This window comes from Geospiza fortis, unplaced genomic scaffold (assembly GCF_000277835.1).
Source record: "Geospiza fortis unplaced genomic scaffold, GeoFor_1.0 scaffold396, whole genome shotgun sequence".
NCBI classification, from domain to species: Eukaryota; Metazoa; Chordata; class Aves; order Passeriformes; family Thraupidae; genus Geospiza; species Geospiza fortis.
Window position 1 is genome coordinate 2,938,341 of NW_005054345.1, and position 22,932 is coordinate 2,961,272.

The 22,932-nt window shown below is 47.8% G+C and overlaps 1 protein-coding gene across 1 annotated transcript; it reads right to left on the reverse strand.

Moving 5' to 3' along the window:
* Positions 1 to 1,101: 1,101 nt before the first annotated feature.
* Positions 1,102 to 21,441, reverse strand: PLPP3 (phospholipid phosphatase 3; the record flags this gene model as incomplete). Its single annotated transcript, XM_031058552.1, has 5 exons — positions 1,102 to 2,940; positions 7,956 to 8,132; positions 15,092 to 15,149; positions 16,141 to 16,424; positions 21,148 to 21,441. Coding segments are annotated over 5 exons (939 nt in total), but the record flags the coding sequence as incomplete, so codon positions are not given.
* Positions 21,442 to 22,932: the final 1,491 nt, after the last annotated feature.

Consider the following 22,932-nt stretch of genomic DNA (forward strand, 5'->3'; position numbering starts at 1 on the left):
TCCTCCTCCCGTGGGGGGTACTTACACCCAGGCAATGCAGTTGGGAGATAAATTGGGGATCAAGAGCCTGTCCTCACAGCCACTGCCCCGAAGCTGAAGTCTCACCTCTGCAACACACTCAACCTCCAAACACTCAGGCTCAGATCACACGTGGCACCATGAAAACGCCCTTTGCATTTGGGACAGGTGCGGGTTTACGAAGTTTTTCCACGCGTAATAAAATTTTACTCCTAATTAGGATAATAATAGCAAGTGCTAGCTCAGTTCTGCTGGCTTAATTTCCACCTGCTCTTTCTCTGCAGTTTGATGTGGTATTTGCTTCCTGTCATGCATTCTTGCATATTATTTCTGTGCCATGTTATCTTGCTGATGTGGTTCACTCAAGGAGTGGTCGAAACGCGGCTCTGACCGTGTGTCACCACCACCAAGTTCATTTGCCTCTGTAGGAGGAGGAAAATAACAATAATAAAAAATAAAAACAATAATAAAAAATTAAAAACAATAGTAAAAAAATCCAGGCTGCCTCATAACTGTGTGCTGAGCACATGTGCCTCTCTGAGCACATGTTGTTGTGAGATTTTTCTTCTTTTTTCTTCTTTCCCCTCCCACCTATGTTTGCAACCCAGCAAGCTGCAGGAGTTTGGTTCAGCTGCCAAGTGCCTGCTTTTCATGGGAAAGGTGTTTGAGCAGAGCATAGCTGGGAGCCCTCCTCGGCCAGGGGTTGTCCAGGACAACCAGAAGCTGGGCTGTGGCTCTTCAGACCTTATTTACTTGCATAACATTTCTTTAAAGCTCATAAGATTGTTGAAGTAAAAGGGATGCTGTCAGTAAAATGAGATTTGCTTTAAGACTGGACATAGAAAAGAGAAGATCCATGCAGACCCAGAAGTGCCCCCAAGCCAGGAGCTGGTGGGACCTTCTCATCCCTCCCATCAAAAATGGCATCTGGTCCTTTTTATCCAGTTGCCCTCCTGTACCATCACATCCCCAAATGCCACCCAACATCCACATCACACTTCCAACTGTCCCACTGGGCAAAGACCCTTTTTTTCTGTCAAGGAAAGGCCAACCCAAAGAAAGAATGCAGCTTTCACTGGGATGTTTAGTTGTGTTATGAGCTTTTATTTAAAAAGCACATTTATACAGCAATAATTTCGCAGATACAAACTTCAATTTTGTATTCTACAAAAGTCTTTGAATATTCTTCTCTTTACAAAATGGAACATTACAAAAATACAGACAATTTAATATGTTTTTTTTATACAAATGTCTCTAATTGTAGTTATTTTCATTAAAATATTACTACCACAGAACTACAATATTTTAGTCGACTATAAAAAAATTAATCCAATGCTTTTTTAAGCAGCAAAATGTAAATAACACAGGTCAGGACACAGTTTATAGTCATAGTGGATATATCTAAAATTGTTTCAGAAATAATATTTTACATAGTTAATTTTTAAGGTTTTATACATTATTTATATAATATTTATAATATAAAAAAAAATCATAGCTTGCTATAAGTTGAAATGATAGGACGGATTCTGTGAGAAGGATGTGCAAATGGCCGTTCTGCGTGTTCTGCGGGATCCCTTTGCAAATGCGCTTCGTGGAAGGGCTGCAAACCAAGCACCTGTGGCTTCTGGGCAAAAAAAAAATGCCATAATCACACCCGAGAGAGGCACAGCTGATTTCCCACCAGAGTGACCCAGCGGAGCACAGGATCTGGTACTGCCATGGCGCACCCCGGGGTGGCCAGGGAGGAGGAGGAGGAGGGGGATGAGGAGGAGAGGAGGGGATGCACAAACTGACTGACACCCAGGCCGGGACGTGCCGCCCAGCAGCCCGTCCCTAAACTGCAGAATAAAAGTTTCCCCAGGACTCGGCCCTGGGGTCGTAGTGCGAACTGAACGAGTCTTCGGCAGAGCCGCAGCTCCCCCGGCGCAAACCGCGGCTCCCGCGGGCGGGCACGCACGGAACCTGCTGGGATTTTTCTCTGCGGGAAAGGGCTGGGAAGTGGAGGATGCTCTTTTCATTTAGGGACGCTCGAGTGGGATGAGCCCTCGGCAGGGAGCGAGCGGGGAGGAGGAAATGTGGCTTCTCTGTGCAGAGGAAGGAGCTCTCCGGCCTCACTGCGCGTCTCGGGCCGCTCGTTAAAGGCATGTAGTGTGAGCAGAGAGAGCAGACACCCTTCGGAGACCTTGGACTGGGCAAGCTTCTTCTACATTAAGTCACAGTATGGAAGAGAGGAGGCAAAAATAAACTAGGATGAAGAAAAGAAAAAAGCAACTCTTACGAACCAATCCCAGGTCTTGACTCAGTGCTGTTGCTCATACGTAGTGCTATACAATTTAGTCGTGAGCTGGTTTTTTTTCTTGCAGGCATTGGAAATCTTCGTAGTCAGAAAAAAACCTAGGATGGCCAGCTTTCCAAAAATCCCTTAGTGTTCACTGGGCTGGGAACAATTTGGCGTTCACTACAACATGAACACTCAAACCAATTGCACATCCAGAACTCCGGCACCTCTCTTTGTTTGTTCGGCTTTTTGTGTAGTGTGGGTTGTTTTTGTTTTTTTCTTTTTCATTGTCACCTTTGCCTTAGTTGACCACCACCACCCCTTTCATCCAAATGTCGCAAGTTGAAAAGACCACAGAGTAAGACTTTACTGGTCGGGCAAGAAAGTCTCTCCCTACATTCTACTGTCTGATGAGATTTGAGAGCAGCAGGTAGTTGCTGTCAGCAGTCACTTTTTTTTTTGCAAAAAAAAAAAAAAAAAAAGTTTAAAATACAACACCCATCTGATTCCTTGAAGTTCTACACCATGTTGTGATGATTATTCCTCTCAATGATGTCCACAGGTGAAAGGATCTCCTTCCGGATGGGAGGTGGAGGCAGGCAAGTCTTTGTCTTGGGCTTGAAGAGATCTGAGACGTAAAACACCTGCAGGAATAAGTGGAAAAGGCAAACTTAGCCACAGTGGGTGATGGTTTGTTCAAAAAGTTGGTTTACAGAATACATACACATCTTTAAGCTGCAAAAATAGCACTTTTTGAATGCCTGCCCGTAACAGCTGTGAAATCCCAAGCGCCTGCTACCACCTTTCTGTACAGCAGAAAAAGGCTCAGACCTCACAAAACTGTAAAAACATGAGAGGACAACTTGATTTCTCACTGCGTCATCACCAAGTGCAACACCCAGACCTCTGCTGAACGGGTTGAAAAGCCAGGAAACAGATCCATGGCCTGCACTCCAATAAAATAACAAAGGTCTCCAAAGGGCTGGCCTGACTCATCCTGAGTGCTTTCAGGGATGGAGTCAGTGAAACAATTCATTCAGACAGACATCAGGTAGGCAATTAAAAGCTTTCAAGTTAAAACTGTGTTAAAAGCTATCAGCAGTGAGTCAATGGCAAGCCATGCTCCTCATGCCCCACCAAGGCACCAGTACAGAGCTAGGGTCTGGTGGAAGCCAAAGGCTAAGGAGAGGAGAATCTATTCCTGACTCCTTCTTCCTAAATATCCCGTGATGTAAGCCCTCTCCCGGATGTGAAAAAGCCAGTGCCTGGCAATTTCGGAAGGCAGCAACACAATAAGAAACAAAGTGCTGGGAGGAAACTTCCACATCCTCCTTTGGCAGCAGCACGAAGCTTATCAGTCCTCCAGGACTGGGGCACTTTCACCCTTGCCAAACCTCAGCCCTGTGCCAGAAGGGAAAAGAGTCAGACAGCACAGATCCTCTGGATGGAGCTAGAAGTGGCAAGGATTCATCATTTTGTCACCTGGGGCCACAGCCCCAAACTTCCGTCCTGCCAGTGACTGTCCCTGACAGCCCAAATGTGACAGCTCATCTCAGAAAGCCTTAAACCCCAATAATCCCAACTGAAGCCACGGGTCTGCTGAGCTGAAATCCCAGGATGAGCAGCACATGGCTGTAGCAATCAGCAGTACATTTGTTTTTTTCCTCCCACACCACTCAAATGCAACATGTAATCACCCAGATAAATCAGGGGAAAAAATAATTTCAAGGTGTTTAAAGAAATAATATTAGATTACGACTTCCAGGCTGGGTAAGACAGGGAGAAAGCAAAGGTTTGGTCTACCTGCATCTCCACATTTTCTAACCACCCAGAGCCTTGTGCAGCAGGTCAAGTTGTCCTTGCAAATAACTTTTGCAAGCTCCTATCAGCACAGCAGATAAGGCTCAAGCTGGACAGACAGCAAAGCTGCTGTACACAGCAATTTACTCCTACAACTCTAACCAGGAATGCAGGAAGCTGAGCTGGTGCTGCTTTGTGGAAAAGCAAAGAAGGAGCTGATGTACAAAACAGTTATTTTCTTGATGTATGTGCTGGTTGCTGGTTGTTTGGCTGTGTAACAGAGTTGATAAAGTTGTTTACAGGGCATCCAAGTGGCGGCCTTTGTATGTTTGGGTAAATAAAAGGATCCAGCTGATGCTCCCAAGGATCACAAGTTGGAGTCTGGCCCCTTGCTGCAGCATCCCAGTGTAAAACTAAATTGAACTGCTCTGGCACTGGTTTTATTTTGGGCTGTTAGTAACTGTAAACCTCCCATTTGTCTGGTTTGGTACATTTTTGGTGCCACCTCGCTCATTCATCCACCTCTGAGAGCTGGATTCAATCAAAAAGGTGTCCAACTTCTGCATCAAGATAGCCATGACAAATCAATTTATGGGAGGAGATTGCTGAGTGCAAGAAGCATCTGGGGATTGCTTTGAGTCTGGTCCTTATTTCTGACAGGAATGAGTTATGGTAGAGTGTCATCCTGGGTATTTTTGCTTTTACTGTGCTGCTTTTCAGATTTCAGTGAAAGGCTGGTTAAGGGGTTTCATTTCTCTTTAAACTGTATTTCACTTTAACATGGCTGGAGGTTATATAAACATTTATAGGAATCATGAAACGTGATCTTTGGGGGTTAAAAGTGTGTTAAATCCTCCTAATGCTTGAACTGTTTAACACAAAAAAGGACTAATAAACGTGCTAAGTTTTTCACTTGGATTAGCTCCATTTCCTGTAGAAGGTGCTCTCCACCCATAAAGAAAACTTGATGGGAGAAGACTGAGAGCATTTTAAGCCAATATCTCATATTCCCATTTAACAATTCCTATTACTTCTCATGCTATTGAAGCAATTTTTAATCATATACAGAGAGGTTAAAACAACTCCTCTGAGCTAACCAGAGCAACACTGGGAGCATGTCCTCCTGACATCTCCCCTTCTCCCTCTCCCTCAGATGAGACATAAACCACACAACACACAGCAAGCTGCCTGCAAGGCGCAGAGAAACTATTTCTATTTGAGAAATCCTCGTTGTATTTCACCCTGGCTCCACGTCTGAATGTTTCATCAGCTGGAAGTGCTTGACATTAATGTCTTCTGCTTGTTATTTCAGGCACTGAAAGACAAACGTGTCTGCTGCAGCACGACCTGGGTTTAAGCTCAGGCAGCCTTTGGAGATGAAATCCACAATTGGTTTCTACTGAAAATTATGGCTTGATAACTGTGGTGTTTTTACAGCCCTTGGCTATCACCAGGGTGGACCCTGAAGGCTTTGCTGGGGGAAGGGGTGGCTGGGAGCACCCAGGGTGGGAGGTGATGAGTCTCCAGGTCCCTCCCTCTGTTTCAGAGCAGCCTGTGCAGGAGAGCTGGGCAAGAACCCCCAGGACATACCAGGAATTTCAACAAAAAGCTGCTAAACTGTTTCTTCAGTGCAAACTCTAGGGTGTTTTGGGATGACTCTTCCTCTTGTCCCTTGCTGCCACCTCCCAAAATGGAGGAAAGTCTGCCACGCCCTACTAGGCAAAGACTCCCACCAGCAAAGCCAGGCTCTCGAGAACAGTACACTGCTGGTTCTCTGCAGGCTGATGGAATGGCACATCCCTGCCCTCAAACGCTGCCCTGAGTCCTAAGCTGAAGCCTGAGATGTTCCAGGTTACTGAGCCATTCCTGCAAAGCATTTAGACACAACTGCTCCTTTTACCAGCAGGCTGGGAGAGCAGCTCAGGCTCTCAAACCCGAGCCTGCCTGGGAAACTCGAGGCAGCTGCTTCCTATGACACAGGAAAACTATCCCAGCCCTGCCACAGCCTCCCCTTCCCAGCACAGCTCCCAGCTGCCGGAGGGCTGGGAGGGGACAGCCAGGCCTGCTGCTCTCTGTCCCAGCCAGGAAGCATGCGGACACCCATCCCAAGCTCCATCCGGAGAGCTATTGTCCTTCTGGAACCACTGCTGGGACCCAGGGATGCACTGCCCGGTCCCTACTCCCCTTCCACACTGTGCCTGCAAGCCCACTTCCCACCACAAAGACACACACTTCTCCCACCTCCCCCTCTGCCAGCCCTGCATGGGATGTGGGCACCAGGCAGAGGCAAAACCCAACAGCTACAGCTCACAGAGTTAATAATACTCCATGAAAATGTCCCAACAATGACATTTTTGTTTTGGCTTTGGAATATTATCAACGAGTGGGAAGTACATAAATAACCTATTTTCTCTCCCTGCAAAATATAATATTGGTGAACTTAACTCCTTGTTCCCAAGGCTGATTTACTTTTAGAACAGTTAAAAAAACCAAAAACACCCAACAAAAACCCCCACAAAAAGTGGTGAGCTGTTAAAATCTTGCTTTTGGGGAGTTCACACACACACAGAAACCACCACAGCCCCCAGCTCCTTTGTGTCTGTCCGAGGCAGCTGCCTGACCTGGTTCCCTCCCATCCTACCAACTTAAAACATCTTCACGCGTCACTTTGAGTTACAGGGCTGTGCAATCAGGTCACCCTTTGAGAGCAAGTGGCACGAGAACCAGCCCAGCAGCTGAAGAGAAGTGGGCACAGCTTTTGTTGGCCACTTTTTCAAGAGCCTTTTTTCCCCCTGAAAATCCATCAGCCATCAGGCACCTCCCCTGGTCAGGCTGACACCAGTTTTTGGAAGGATTGTGTGTGGAAGAGCCGTAATGCCAAGCACTCCAGACTCTCTGCTCAGCTCCTGGTGGAAAACCTTGCTAAGGAGCCTAACTGAGGACACTTACTCTGGGGGTGAATTCCCACAGTGAAGAGCAGCTCAGGGAAACAACAGTGTAGCAGTAAAGAGAAAGGAAAAGAAATATTGTTCAGCTGAGCGCCACTGAGAACAGCCAAAGTTTCTGGTGGAGAGGGAAACACCCTCCCTTGGCTGAACATCTTTCAGTACCCCCAGCTGCCTGGACCAAGCCTTTGGAGCCTCCCACCACATCCCCAGCTGCAACAGGGAACCACCTGAGCTGAACTTGTGAGGGTGCAAAGGCCCCAGTGTCGGGACTCAGTACATCCCTCCGGGTGCCCAGAGTTGCTGAGGACCCCGCCAGGGGGCTTGGAGACCCTGGCACGCAGCCCAGAACACCTGCAGGTTTGATTTTGACCCCTGGAGCAAGTTACCAGCTTTGTATGAGGACCTGAAAGTCACAGAGGTTTGAATAGTATAATAATAAAATATTCACAGGGTGAAAATGTAGATTTTAGGATTTTTGGTATGGGGGTTATGGGGACTTGGGCATGTCCAGCCTTTCTTCTTCTTCTTCTTCTCCATTTTCTGCAGTGATGCTGGCACTTTGGGATTAGTTTAGAGTAGAAGTGCACTGTCTAACAGAGGTGATAGGTATTGGGAATTAAGGTAAATATGTTATATGTAGTTTGTAGTATAAAAAGACAACACCGCCCTGAGGGCAGTCAGAGTGCCTGGGGCTGCCTGGCTGAGCACACCTTGGCTGGGCAGAAAGAAAATTTTATAGATAAGAATTAATAAACAACTTCAAGACAGAAAAGTGAAGAGTCCAGACTCTTTCTTCAGACGTGCGGGCCAAAACAGAGACATCCTGCACATCTCGGGGCAGCAATTAACAACCAACAACCCGAGACGCCAGGACCTTCCCAGCACTGTTCCTGCCCATTTTGCCCACTCACCACGCAGTAAGCCACCAGGGCTCCCTGTGCAAAGCCTGCCAGCACGTCGGTGGGGTGGTGCTTGTGGTCGGAGACGCGGGACAGCCCGGTGTAAAAGGCCATCATGATCAGGGTGAACTGCAGCAGGGGACGGAGCAGCCGGGCTCCCTTCCACGTGAATCTGGCCTGCAGATAGAACTGTGGCAAGAGAAGGAAACAAACAAAAAAAAGGTTGAGTTAGTTTGCACAAATTCGCCCAAAATGCAGCAGTGACTGCGCTGTGGGGGCAGCCACGGCCCTGTGGCTCAAGGAGGGGGAGTTGACAAAATGGAAGGATGCTCCTTGCACCTGTGTGGCCTCTGGAGGGATTTTTAACCGTTGGAGGGGATGAGGACAGAGGTGGATGGTCACAGCCCTTCCTCAGTGAGCCAGAAACAGGGGATTGCAACCCCCTGCAACCCAGCTCTGCTTCAGCCTCCACACAACACTGCATCCCAGTAAAGACATTCCCCCCCAGCATTATTAAACATAACAAAACTAAGGTCCCAAACCTGGGGTATTTAGGACTCATACCCTCTTTCAGAGGGAAGGGAAGAGTCAATACAGCGTGCTAAACCTGCAGAGCCGTCCTGAGAACTGCCACACATGGCCACAACCACCAACAATGCGCACAACGCCACCCTCCAACACTCCCATCGTGCTTCCCAGCCCCCAGCCCCGGGGTTTGAGGGAAACAGGGAGCAGCTGCCCCACTGCACAGCCTGGGAATTCCCTCCCTGGGTGGGAATGCCAAGCAAAGCCCTGGCCCAGCCCAGAGGAGGGCTCTGGGGTGATGTCAGGCAGACACTGTGGCCCTGCCGTGACTATCTCGGGCCTGCTTCCGCCGTGGCACCGGGCACGGCCGGTTCCTGTGGGAACGGGGAAGCGGGGCGGGAAGAGAGGGCAGGAAAACAGCAAAACAGCAGCTCCTGCCGGGGATGGGGCAGGGAGGAAGGCTGGGGGAAGGGAGGGAGGGAGGCCACAGCAGCCTCCAGGCTTGGGGAGCAGTCAGGCTCAAAGGGTGTGAAAGTGCCTGGCAAATGCTGCTGGGCCTCTGCAGCCCAGGCCTGCTCTGCCTCTTCCTAAATGCAGCACTGGAGCCAGACCCCGTGGGCTGCAAAGGGGTGCACTCCCCATTTCTGCTCCTAAATGCAGCGCTGGAGTCAGACCCTGTGGACTGCAAAGGGGTGCACTCCCCATTTCTGCTCCTAAATGCAGCACCGGAGTCAGACCCCGTGTCTTTCAAGGGGCTCTGCTACATCAGAGGGCTGCAAAGGGCTTTACTCCCCATTTATGATCCCGTTTACATACCCAGAGCAGTTTGCACTGCCTTGATATGAAAGGGGATGAAGCTCTCACTGGGTTCCCTGAAACCACAAATAACTTAATGACAACATAAAAGCACAAAATGACCTGTAAAAGCAGAGCTAACTGGGAAGCTGATAAGAGGGATGCATAATTTTGGCCAATTTAGTATGTTTGGCTGTTGCATAAACATTGTATCTGCCCCTTTTTGGGAAGAACACACACTGGGCTCTTCAGAAGAAATGAAACATCACATTGTCTGAATGGAGCAGATGCTCCAAATTATCCAGATTGTTAGCCAATTAACATGGAAGGGAGCAGCACCAGAACAGCTCAGTGCTGGCTAATGCACATGGTGATCCTGGGGAATATATCTGCAAACCAGCCCAAGCCTGGGAACAGAGCCACAGCCCCATGGAGCACATCCCACACCCCACACCACGGTCCCTTCCACCCCAAACCATTCCATGATTCTGTTTTCATGCTCAAGAGCCTCAGCTCAGCCCAGGTGACAGTGCAAAACTCAGGTTCCAGTGTGCTGCTGCTGCAGAGCAAAAATAGCTCCAAGTATTATATATTATAAACCATCACTCTCAGTTCTGCCAAGAAGACTTGAAACCTGATGTCTTATTTTAATCTTCTGTCTTTGTCCCATCAAATCCCTTAAGAAGGAAATTTGCTGCTGTATAATCTGACATTCATCACTTTTGCACAGTCTGGACATCTTCTCAAATCTTTCCACCCCACAAGCCTGGACTAAAAAAGTCATCAAGAGGTGAGGGTGCAAAGTATCAATTAAAAATTAGCAATAAAAAGCAAACAACAATTTGAAGACACAATAAAGTAGGCACTTCTGAGGCTGAACTGTGTCCCTCCTGTGCAATCTTCAGCCCTAGAACAGGAGCAAAAAGCAGTGTGGCACCATAGGGGGAGTGCTAGGTGTCCCCCAAGCCCCCTCACACCCACACCTGCATATCCTGGAGAACTAAAATCCACAGTTTAGTCCTGTGCTCCTCAGACACTGCAACACCAGTGTGAGAAGCTCAACTGAGTTCCTCTTGCTGCCACAATAAAGGCCATGGAAAAAACTGCTCTTTAGTCCCCATTCATAAGAACAAAAAAAGAGCATAACAGCACTCCTCCTATTCCACAGGCATTTTATGAACATGCAGCGTTACAAAAGCTGCTCTCAAACACCAGGATCCCCTAAATACTTTCAAGGTGCTCCAAACTTTGCCTCTGCCCTTGGTATGAAAGAAAAACCCAGTTAATGGGACAAAGTCAAGAAGTGAAAGTAGAATTTAGGGGCTGAAAGGATCAGAATTTCCCTAATGCAGGAATTAGTGCTATTACCAAGAAATGGGAAGTTCCTGGAAATTTATCTGCAAATCTGCTTATGAAGGTGCTTTTGCTGTTTTGGTGGGGTTTTTCTTTCGTTTGGTTGGTTTGTTGTTTTTTTTTTTCTCCTGGGAGCAAATCTGAAATGCTGCCTGCTACAGACTGACAGATTTGGATGGGAATGTGGAGCTGGAATGGAGCCCTTCCCAGGAGGGGGTGGAAGAGTAAGACCACAACCAGGGTTATTTCCACCACAGATCATCACAGGGCAGCAAAAACCAGGAGCACCAACAGGAGCAAGGGTGGGAGAAATGGGATCACACAGAGTGGGAGTTATTTGGAGTTCCCATCCGCTGTCTCCTGGCAGAGGCTGGGTTACCACAAAGCACATGGCTTGAGGGATGTCACATCACTCTTCCTGTGCCAGGGGACTTCCACAGTGCTGCTGGAGAGTGCCCACAGCCACACACAGCCTCTGAGCAAAGCCAGGAGGAGCTGGCAGGGCACACAGGCTCAGAGCAGCACCTCCAGCCTCCCGGGGCTTTCTGCTCTCCAGAAATCCCTTCAAGCTCTCCTGCAGCAGGGCTGGACTCCATCACCCCCTCAGGCACACCTGGAGTTTCCTTCTGGGAAACAGCTGGGCTTGTTCCTGGCTGGCTGACCCCAAGTGACATCCTTCTCCATTCCTTCACCATTCCTTCTCAGCCCCATCTGCAAGCAGAGTGGTACCCGAAGTGCTACAGGGCCAAAACCTCCCCACCCCAAACTCATCCCAGTGTAATGCACTGTCCTGGCTGGACAAAGCCAGCTGGAGGCTGGGAATGCACAATTTGGCTTTTAGCACCAAGCTGGCCAGAAGGGAAGGACAGGAGATGGGCAAAGACCTCTCAGCATGTGCTGTTTGCCTCTTCCCTGCTTCTGCTGAGTGCACAGCATCCTCTCACCCCATCAGAATTATCCCCAGGAGCTCAGTTCACAGCTCAGCCTTGGCCCCTGATGTAATTTCCATTTTATTGTCTTCCTTAGGTCACCACTAAACTCAACTCCAAGTCCACAACCACCACAGAGGTTCCTTCACAAGGGCACATCACTGCTCAGCTGTACCAGGGCACCTTCTCCACCCTTTAGCAAGGAGCTCCAGGGAGAAGTCTCACACTCCCACAAAACATAAACCCAGCACCATCTCTCATTTTCCAATTCCACCAGTAGAACTCACCACAACCCATTCTGAAGCCTTCTGCCTCACCCACCGACACATACTAAATACACAAGGTTTGCTTGCATTTTATCCAGAATCAGCCAATATTACTGAGGGATATTAATTCAACTTTCTTGATATTTAAATTTAGCTTTTCTGCGCCCTTTGTGTGATTTCAGGCAACTTCATGCTGCAAATAAATCAGCATTATGGTCTCATATGCTCCAGGGGAGTGGAAAGCATCCATTGCTCCCTGCAAAGACTCCCACACATCCACAGAAACAAGACAAAGAGGTGTGGGTCAGCTCCAGAGGGCTGCATGGAATAAGCTGTTCCATACCTCCTCTTTCCTCAGCCTGCTATAAATACGTATTACAGCTTGCTCAGCCAAGGGGTAACAAAGCAAGGAAAATTAGGACAAAGAGGATTACCCAAGAGTTATTTCCCCTTTTAAATTTTTTATACAAAGGCCTGATGTTAATTGAGTATTCCTGGTGACAAGAAGGCTGCGAGAAACTTAGCCCTGAGGTGTCAGCATTCAGAACCAAATCCCAGGGGATTTCACTGTGTTGCAAGTGCCTTTGCCTGGGACTTTTCCCTCGAAGCCCTCCAGGGCTTGGCATCTATGAGTGTTTTCCTGCTAGGAGCCCATGGATAGCACAGGGCTCTGCTGCTGTGCCAGGAAATGGGGAAGCTGTGGTCACTCAGCCACTGCTCACCAAATATCTGGACAAATCCAGCCCCACGCTGCAGGCAAAGCCCTGCGGGGTGCGTGGGAATCCAGGGATCTTCTCACAGCCTGACTGGAATCTTCTGGCACCCGTCTCCACCAGGTGAAGCAAACTTGAAAACATTTTAATTCAGAATGGGCTCCGAGAGTGAAGCCAGGGAGCGCCAGGAAAGGCGGGAAGTGACTTATCCTTGAAATATGAGGTATTGTTCAACCAGGAACACGCTCGGGACACGGCTGACCTGCCAGGCCTCTGCAGGACATGCTTAGCCCCACAGATCCCCCAGCTCTGCAGCAGCTCCTGGCACACTGCTGCTATCCAAAGTGTAGGCAGCAACCTGCTGCAGCACAGCCCTCACTTCCCAGGAAGAGAGAGCACCCGTTTTGTCTTGATTGAGATGGTTCCCTGATTAAACCCATCAAACCCACCTCCTGCAGGCACTGGCATGGTGGATGCCATGTTTCTAAGCAGGGTTTCAAATCCCCAACTCATTCACTGAGGTGGGCAAGACAGCAGGGTTTATCTTGCATCAAATAAAATCCCTCTGGCTTACTAGAATCTCTTTTTTCTTGTAATTATTTTTTTGATATTATCAGCCTCTCCAATGTGTCAGATTTTCTGCCTCCCTTTTTCTATGAGATTTCTCTGTCAGGCTCTGGCAGTGACCAGGGAACTGGAGTGATGGAGAGCAGGGTGCTGCTAGACAAGCTGGAATCACTGAATCATTTAGGTGGAAGAGAGCCTTAAGATTGTTGCCTCACCTGTCTTGTCTCAAGTTGTCTTTTCTCCCTTCAATTAATCACCAAATACTTGATGTAATTTTTCCTGACTTCTTAAGACACAAGGCAACTGGACAGCTGGTCAGGCACAGTCTGCTACCAGCCATATCACAGTTTTGGGACAAGGTGAAAATGAAAAACTAAAATAATTTTAAAGGGATTGCCCCCTGCATAGAGAGGGGCAAGTGGAGCAGCCTGTTGTCCTGGGGGATGTGGGAGTGTGGGGCAAAGTCTGGTGAGTGCTGACAGCTCAAGTGCTCCCATATGGGGACAGGGAAGGGCAGCAAAGAGAGACCAGAGGCATCTCTGCGCTCTGAGGCATCACACAGGAGCTAAACACCACTTCTAAAGCCTGCTGCAAAGTTAAAAACAACATCAGGCAGCAGCATTGGTGCAAAGCAGCAATGGAAAATGAGCCCTGCAGGTTTTCTGTGCATCCTGTGGGAACCTGGAACACACTCTGCAGTTTTGGGGTCTCCGCCCCCCAAGCTCTGTATTTCCATTTGTTTCTCACCTGCTCCAAAAGTGCTGGAATTTCAGAAAACACATGAAAAAAAGAAAGTCTATCCAGCAACCTGCAGCAAATGGGTCAAGCCCTGGTAGAGAAACCATCACCACCTTAATAGGGACTGGCAGTCCTTGCTGTACCCAGATGCTGGGCTTGAAAATACCTCAGGGCTGACTGATCTGACTGCCCAGAGACCTCCCCAGAAATAAACGACTGCCCTTGTGAGCGATGGCTTCCAAACTCAGCTCACAAAGCTTTATGATGGGCTGAGCCTCCTGTGAAGCATCACCAAGGCAGCTCTTCATTGTAATAGCTGGGAGGAAACAGCCAAAACATTTGCTGGAGAAATTCAGAAGTTTTCCAAGAACAAAATAAGAGGGAAAACAAAGAAAGAATTTAATACGCCACCCACAGCTGCCTGGAAAGCCCAGTGATTCAGTTACAGGAGTTGCTCACAGGGAAGGGGATCCAAGGCTGAAAAGGCAGTGGTCACTTATCTTTCCAGAGGGTAAGAGATGGGGGAGCACTGCTGATAGATAAAAGCTCATGTTTCATGTTTTTATCAGTGCAGTGCTGCTCCTCTGCTTGCAAATCCGAGATTACCAGGGACGGAGGAGGGGCACAAATCTTAAAAGCAACACAAAACTTGATTTTTTATGAAATAAATAACTTACAAAAGAGGAAAACCAGGCACAAATCCCTCAGAAGGGCGTGTGTGTGTGTCCAGCCCGTGTGGGCAGCGCTGCCTCCTGCAGTCCTGGCAGGAAGCACCTTGGCAGCCACCCCGGCCCCAGCCCAGGCGCAGGAAGGGCAGAGCCATTTCTCACTGACAAAGGAAAACAAGTCCCAGCCCTCCCCTCCGGAACCAGGCGGGCAGAGGCTGCTCCACCTGCTCTGCTGGCACATTTTGGAACCAGGCATCACCTCCTGACACGGCCATGCAGCACATCCTGCCCCTCCATCCACGAAACATTCTGGCTCCCCCCAAACTCTCCTCAGTGTACAAGCAGACCATCAACAAATGTAGCAGGATTTGGATTTAATCGCCACCTTGGCCACATCCCAGAGCTGCACACACAGAGCTCAGCTGTCATCCCAGGAGTCTCTATCCTAAAAAACACCACAGCAGCTGAGGGTGGATACTCCCACCAACAGCTCAGACTCTTCTTTTCCAACCAACTTCCCATGTCCAAGGCTCACCCTGCCATTACTGCTATGGAATGTGGGATGGGGGACAGGGGATCAATTAGTTCACTTACCACCAAGTACAGCATGGTGTACAGGGAGAAGGACGCGTGCCCGGAGAAGAAGGATTTCCTGCAAAACAAAGCAGGTGCTCAGAACCAGGCAGCACAATCCTCAATATCACAATTCTCCCTATAATATGGTGACTTGCTGTGGCAGGGTGCCAGAGGGTGCCAGAGCAAAGGGACTCACAACCCCCAATCCTTTGGTTATAAAACCCCTGTTATCCGCCCTGCCTGCTGGTGAGGCAGAAAGCAAACGGATGGACAGGATGCTTGCATTGTTTGTCCCTTCCTGGCCTACTCAGGGGACAGCAGTTATTTCCAGGATAACCCAATAACTCATCATCTCGCCTCAAATAACCGGGAAACCCTGAAGAAATGAAAAGAGAGCAACTTCTCCAGAAGCCTGATTGCAGCATGTGGAATATGCCCCTGGCAAAGTCAAAATTGGGCATCTGATGGATGTGGTAGAGCTCCAAGGGGAGGCACTGGCAGCCCTGCCTGTGTGGTGGAGCCTTTCCTGAGAAGCTCTGCTGTCATACACAGGACAGTCTGAGCTGCTCACCATGAGCTCAGCTCTGGGGGTGAATTCCCACAGAGAGCAGCAGCTCAGGGAAACAATAGTGTAGGAGTAAAGAGAAAGGAAAAGAAATATTGTTCAGCTGAGTGCCACACTTCCCAAGGGAAACTGCTGCCCGCTGGAAAACGGATTTATGGCCTTCACAGAAAAAGCAGCATTTCACAGAATCCTAGAATGGTTTGTGCTGCAAGGGACATCAAAGACCAGCTCGTTCCACCCCCTGCTATGGGTAGGGACAGCTTCCACTAGACCAGGTTGTTCACATCCCCATCTAAGATGACTTTCTAGGGATGGGGCATCCATCCACAGCTTCTCTGAGCAATCCACCCAGTGCCTTGCCACCCTCATAGGGAAGAATTTCATCCAAATACCCAAACTAACCCCACTCTCAGTTTCAGATTCAAATCCTCTATTGCAGACAGAGAAACCTGAGCCACATTTAGTGTCAGCAACCCTTGGCTCTGGTGCCAGGGGCTCTCACCTGGCTTCCTGCACCCTGCTGTCATTCCCCCTGCAGGTGTAGTTCTGGATGTAAACTCCCTTGGCGCAGTTGATGGTGGAAAAATCCAAGTCACAAACGGCCAGGAAATGCGGCCGCAAGCGCCCGACGGACACTTTGGCAATGTCTGTGAAGGACTGGCTGATGGCACAGCCAAAAACAAAGCAGCCCACTTGCTTGTAGAGAGCTGCCACGTAGGGGTTCTGGATGAAGGAGCGGGATTTCTCCTTCAGGTAGTGGATGCGGTAGAGCTCTCCCGTTATAATCTGCGAGGGAAGCACAACAGAGAGGTCAGAGAGCAGGAAAAACACTGGGCAAATGTCAGTTCTTTAACTTCCTTTCTGCCTCTGTCAAGGTTGGGATTGAAGCCATCCTTGTGGAGATGGTATTTTGTATTGGTTGATGGATTGAAGATCCATCTGGAGATGGTATTTTGTATTCAGGCTCAAATGTGTATTATTTCTTATATCTATATTACAGTCTTAAAAGTTGTGAGTTCTATAGCTCTCTACTAACAAGCGTCTTTCTCTACAAGGTCTTTTAGGGCAAAACTATCCAATTACGAAATGACACCTAGATTGTTTTTACTTTTAACCCAATAACCAATCCCTCATGTCCCACAATGTGGTCCAATTACAAAACAACACCTAAACCCTTGAAGAAGAAGGTGAAGAAGAAGGATCAGCCACCACCTTAAAACCTCCACCTTTCCCCATATATGTTGCTATATTCTAAAACCTGAAACTCTAAGTTGACATAAACCAGATAAAGAATCAGCATGTGTTGGGAAGGAGAGGCCAGACCCACTACCCTCTTATCAAATTGATTTTGGAGGAAAATAAATCCACATCCTGCTTATCTTCCTCTCTTAAAATCATTAACATAACAAGGGAAGAAACAGAAGGCCTCACATTTTTCAGATTCTGGCCCAAAACTTGGTGCCAGCAGACCCAATTCAGATGTCTCAAGGCCTCCAAAAAGTCCAGCTATTTTGGGGCATTTCAAGGTGTCTTGCCATCACCTGGCAGCAGATTATGTTTTTCTTGTGTCAGGGGTGCTGAGGTTTGACAGTATCGCCATAAATCACTGTCAGGGAGCAGAGGATGCAACTTCTCACACTCATGACTCTTAAGAGGCAGGTTAATGAAAATCAGGCTGTGAAATGAAGTCCAAATGTCTCACCTCTCCCAAAGAGCCAAAGACTTAAATTGTTCTCCGTCACGCTACACACCTAAATTTTAAGCTCCAGATTTACAGCTTTAGGATTTCATTCATTACTCTAAATGTTTTTATACCTGAGTCATAAATTGAGGCAGAGGTTTTGTGGGGTTTGTTTTTTTTTTTTTTTTTGGATGCCCCCTTGTCCCTGCCTCTCTGTAGTCACAGGGACTGTGATATGTAAAATTAACTGTCAAGAAAAATGCCTTCATGTTAATCCCTTTCTGGAGCAGCCAGCAATATTCCTCCCAGCGTGGCAGCCTGCCAGCCTTAAGCAGGAGACGAGGCTCCCCTGCCTACCTTTTTTAAAAGCTTGGCACAACCTTTGGAAACTAATAAACTGGAAAAGTATGGCAATTAGACTAAGAAGAGTTGAAGCTGTATCATTGTTTGAACTCACTCGTACCGGGGCTTGGAAAAACAAAGGTTGACCTAAGGCAGCTGAAATTGCAGCTAAGCAGGCTTTATCAAAGAGAGATACAACTGTAATAACAGAAAATAAATTCCAAGCTAGAGCAGGCTCTGCTACCATGCACAGAAATTCTTAGAGTGGCTGCACCACCATTTGGGGTTTACACATCACAGCTGAGATTTCCTCTTGGAAATCTGATGGTGACCAAGGCTTGTTTAGGGAGCTGCATCATTTTTATCGTCACAGTCTCCAAAGACCATGGTTTATCTCCATTTTGAACCCTGGTCCAGCACAGGAAATCTACTGGTGTGAGGCCTGCAGAGGGAGGTTGTCCTGGATGGACACAGAGGCTCCTGCACTCCCAAAAGCCTAAATTCACAAGGAGGGGAGCTCTGAGGCTCCAAACTCGTGGCTTTCACAGAGGGAAGACCAGACAAATTAAGGATGATATCTGACACTGGGAGATGTGCCATTACTGCAAACTCACAAACAGATCCACTCAAACCTGAGGCTCTTGGCCTGGGGAAAGGCATGTGGCCATTTTAAACAGGGACCAGCAAAAGTCTGGGGATTAATATTTTTCTCTCACCGTTGGTGGTCTGGGTAATTGCACACATGTAGCAGATTGTAAATTGGAGCCTTCGCTCCCTCACTAAAATGCTGCTGGGTACCCAGGAACCCTCTCCAGTTAGTGAAAGCCATGGATCAACTTAATGAGTAACTAAAAATTGGGTAAACTTGGTTTTTTGGCAGTGCTGTCCCAGATAAAGTAGGACGGTGAAAAACTAATGCAGCACAGATGTGCACAGACTGGAAGGACATCCTGAAAAGAAAACAAGTTTTAAAGATATCAAGCTCTTCTCATGCCTTGCACTCCTGGCGAGCCATCCATGTGGGACATGTGCCATTCCCAGGTGATGGGCACAATTCCCTGGCACACATATTTAAAAAAGATGGTCACTAGAGAGAAGACAACATCAAATTTTTCTGTCTGTGAATGCTTTTTGCAGACTTTCAGTTGTCAAGTCTGCTTTATTGTTATTATAAGCTATCACCAGCAATCCAATTAGCCTGTAATTACTTTTAGAGCTTTTCTAGCCACTTGCTTTTGGTGTAACATTCTCTCTGCTAATCACATTACAGCATATCACCTCCAATTGTAAAACAGCCAGCTAATCCAGGTGTGTCACTTAGATCACCTAGCAAATTAATTTAATTAGGAATTTTTCATAGCCCTTCAAGACCTATCAGGTGTGGGGACATGGTCCCACAGCAGTGGTGCCCCTACAAAGCTCAGGAGTGTCACCTTCCCCTTCCCACCATCGAAGGGACCACCAACATCACACCAACCACCTTCTAGCCCAAAAAGCAGTCAGGAGAGAGGTGAGAGTGCACAGCCCAGGGGCACGAGCCTCCCCAGTGCCATCTGCATGGAAATTTGCCTGAAGTCAGTAAATACACAGATATTAAAACCAAATGCATGTCCTCTCCCATCCTGAAGGAAGCAAAGGTCTCTCCTCTGCCGTTTACTTAACAAACTCTCTGGGTGTCCTCAAGCCACTTAAAACATGACCTGGACCTTTTTACCCCAGGCTAGACTGCCTGTGACGCCACGTGAAGCGAGGGTGTGGAATTTTGGCTGCTCCATCCCAAAAGCCAGCTCCCTGGAAGTGCTCATGACCACTGCCTTGCCTTCCAAAGGAGCGCACTCAGTGCTCTGTGGATTTGGAAGGAATTCCTATTATGCTACAGTAATTCTGGTATCTGGGTTACATCTGAAAAAGGAGGTCAGGCTGACTTGAATTTTCCATGCAGGCTGCCATAGCAAAGAAATCTGTTGCTTCAGTTCCTCGTTAGCCATTTGTGTCACTCAACAGCAAATAACTGAGCTTTTGAATTTACCTTATTAAGTTACATTTGTTGTGGGCACAGTGAAACCAGGGCAGAAACATCCAATTCTTTGGGGATTTTCATTCTCTTTTAATTGACCTGCTATTTCGTGGTAGAGAGTTGATGGATCACACAGGCAGCTGATTATGTTTCCAGTTTCTGTTCCAACTCCTGTATTTGCCACTGCCTCATTAGGGATCAGAAGCACACTCTGCATGGAGCTGGCGTGCCGATAGCTCCGGCAGTAATGCGAAAATGAGAGGCTTTTTCATTTCATTTTTATGGCTTTTCCACACTCAAAGGTCATTCACCTGCAGGGGGAAATTCTGCTGTGTTTATAGAATTGGGGGCCTGGCACCTTTTGGGCTTGTTTTGGGGAGGGAGGGGGCAGAGGGACAGGGCAATTTTGGGGATCTGCTTTGCTGAGTGTGTGTATGTGGTCAGCGAATGATGGAGAGATGAGGAAATGATGGAGAGATGAGAAAATTATGGAGTTATTCACATCACACAAGGCTGAGGATGTGGTATTACCAAAGCAGGCACTGTGCCATCTTAAAATATCTATTGTCCATGAAAGGAAAGGTGAAAGGAGAACAAGTGCTTCTGACCTCTCCATCTCCATGTCTCCTGGCTGAAGGAGCAAGAGGAAGGTGGCACTTCTGGGAAAGCACCTGAGCTGTTCTGGCAGCAGGTGAGAAGGAAAAAAATGTAGGTACTTTTCACAGGGGAATTTCATCTTAGCTGGAAGTGTTTAAGCAACAACCTGGAGACAGCTCTTGTCTTCTGCCCCAGACCAGGGACACATGGGCATCAGGAGGCTCAACTCAAGGGCTGAGTTCAGCTTTTTGGCTGACAAATAAAGCTCGTGCCATGCAATCATTTCCTAGCACAGCTCTAGAAGAACTGGCAGAAGGAAAATGAAGAGGCATTGGGAAGGTGGGACATTAACATTTTACAGCAAGGACCCTGGGAATATGCTCACCATGGAAGGTTTTAATTGTCTTTTAAAAATGGCTTTAATATGCAATCTCTTAAAAACCTAACACTAACCTGTTAAATTTTCCAGGCACTGGTTAGCTGAAAAGATGTATCCTTTCTTTGTTTTTTAAACCTTATAAAACAGGCAAATACCACGAGTTATTTGAATAGTGACAAACCATGCCAAGTCCTTACTGACACTCAAGTGTTTTTGCCTCTACTCTGAACTCCTACTAGAGGCTGGAAAAGTTCTTGTGAAGCTCACAGACTTGCCCAAACAGCTTTGGGCCTGTTTACAGGCTTCAAGAGTAATCTCATTCCTCTCATTACAAGCTTTCATTTGTAAATATTTGCAACTCCACGCTTACAAAAGTCAAACAATCCGCAGAGGAGATGCGCTCCGGTAGACACCGTGGCAGCATTAGCAGGACAAAGAGGTGCCAAAAAGCCCCTGCTGGGACAGAGGAGGAGGTTCTGGAGGTGGGACTCACCGCGAGGATGGCGATGAGGATGCCTGCAGCACACAGCACCGCGTCGTTGATGGTTTCCACGTTCTTCTGCGGGTACCTGATGCTGTCGTCGTCGCAGTAGAAGCCCCTCTGGTAGGGCTGGATTGTGCTTGTCTCGATGATGAGGAAAGGCAACCCGGCTACAAAGAAGGGGAGACAACCACACACATCAGCAATACAGGCAAAAACAAGCAGTTCACAAAAAAAACCCCAAGATTCAACCAGAAAACCCCTTGCAATCCACGCATCACCATTCCTGGTGCTTTTCTTTCCATATTGTTATCTTTCCAAAGGGAATAGCATTGGGATTTGTTTTTCCAAGCTGCTCTTGCAGGGAAAAAGCATCTCCTCTGTTATGGTTATCAGATGTCTGCGCAGCCTGGTTCCAGTTAAGCCCTGTGCACTGCAAATATTAACTTACAGGAACAGACCCCTGGAGCAATCCCTCTGCAAAAGGCCATGAAAGCCAATCTGGCACTGTCCTCCGGGGAGGGCCCGATGCTCCTCTGAGTGCGCCGGGCAGAGCAGCCCAGAGCTGTGCAAACAAACACGGCAGGATCGAGTATCTGCAGGGCTTCTCTCCTCCCTGGCCAGCCATTCTCCATCCCCATCACTTCCCTGCCTTTGAAGCCTTCCTTGGCTCACTCCTCTTTGTATTTACAGGGTGTATTGACAGTTTCCTGTTTGTACCTACTAACGCACCAACCATGTGCTTTGGGCAGCTGTGGGACACACATCCATGCAAGGACCAGAGCATCCACAAAAGCTGATGAACTCCCATCCAAGCCTGTTCACCTTCAATCACAATAAAGCCATGTGAAATCTGGATTTTAAATACTATCTGGGAACCCTATGTGCAGGATTCCTGTGTCTGCACAGCTTGGCTGGATCTATGCACCAGGCAGGAAGCAGATCTGCTCAAGACCACAGGTATGGGGGGCACACCTGGAAATTGGGGCACGTCCATAACTCCAGATTTTTTAAAGTTTTTCAGACAAACACAGCACTGCCTCAAACCTAGAAGGGTGTTTCCCAACCACAATGTCACCTTGGGCAGGGCACCCTCCTTCCCTTTGCCTCAGTTTCCCCATCCATCTTTGCTGTTAAGCCCAACATCGAGAGGAGCACTACATCCCCACAAAACCAAGCCCCAAATTCCCTGAAACCCATGTTCAGAGTAAATCACCAGCCACAAGGTACAGGAAACCCTCCTCCCACTTGCAGAGCGAAACCCAGGTAAGGGGAAAAACAAATGCACAGTGGTTCCAGCTGTCCTTGGGCCAAGACAACAGGTCTCACACCCAGATCCTACAGAAGGCATTAGGGAATACTTGCCGACCACTAACTTGCTTAAGTATCTGTGGGTTTGTTTACACAGCTAGCAGTCAAAGACATCAGAGGGTTTTTCCTTCTAAAATGAATAAAAATAATAAATAAAAAATGAAGCGCTGTTGGGTCTGACCCAAAGCTGTCCACAGCACATTTGTAGTGAGCACCATCTGCTAGATGTGATTAGCCAGGGCACCATGCACGTTGTTCACAAGTGTCACCAAAATAATGTTCCCCATGTTCTCCACATGAACCACTCTCTGGATTTCACTTTGCGCAATCCCCTTTGGCTGCTTTTCCTATATGTTAATGGGTTTGCCTAACCCAGGATTACTACAGGGTTTTGTTAGTCTTAAGGAAAAACTCCATCGCCTGTGAGCAGAGACAACACATACTGAAGTGAAAATTTCAGATAACCCATAGTGGTCTAGGCCACTG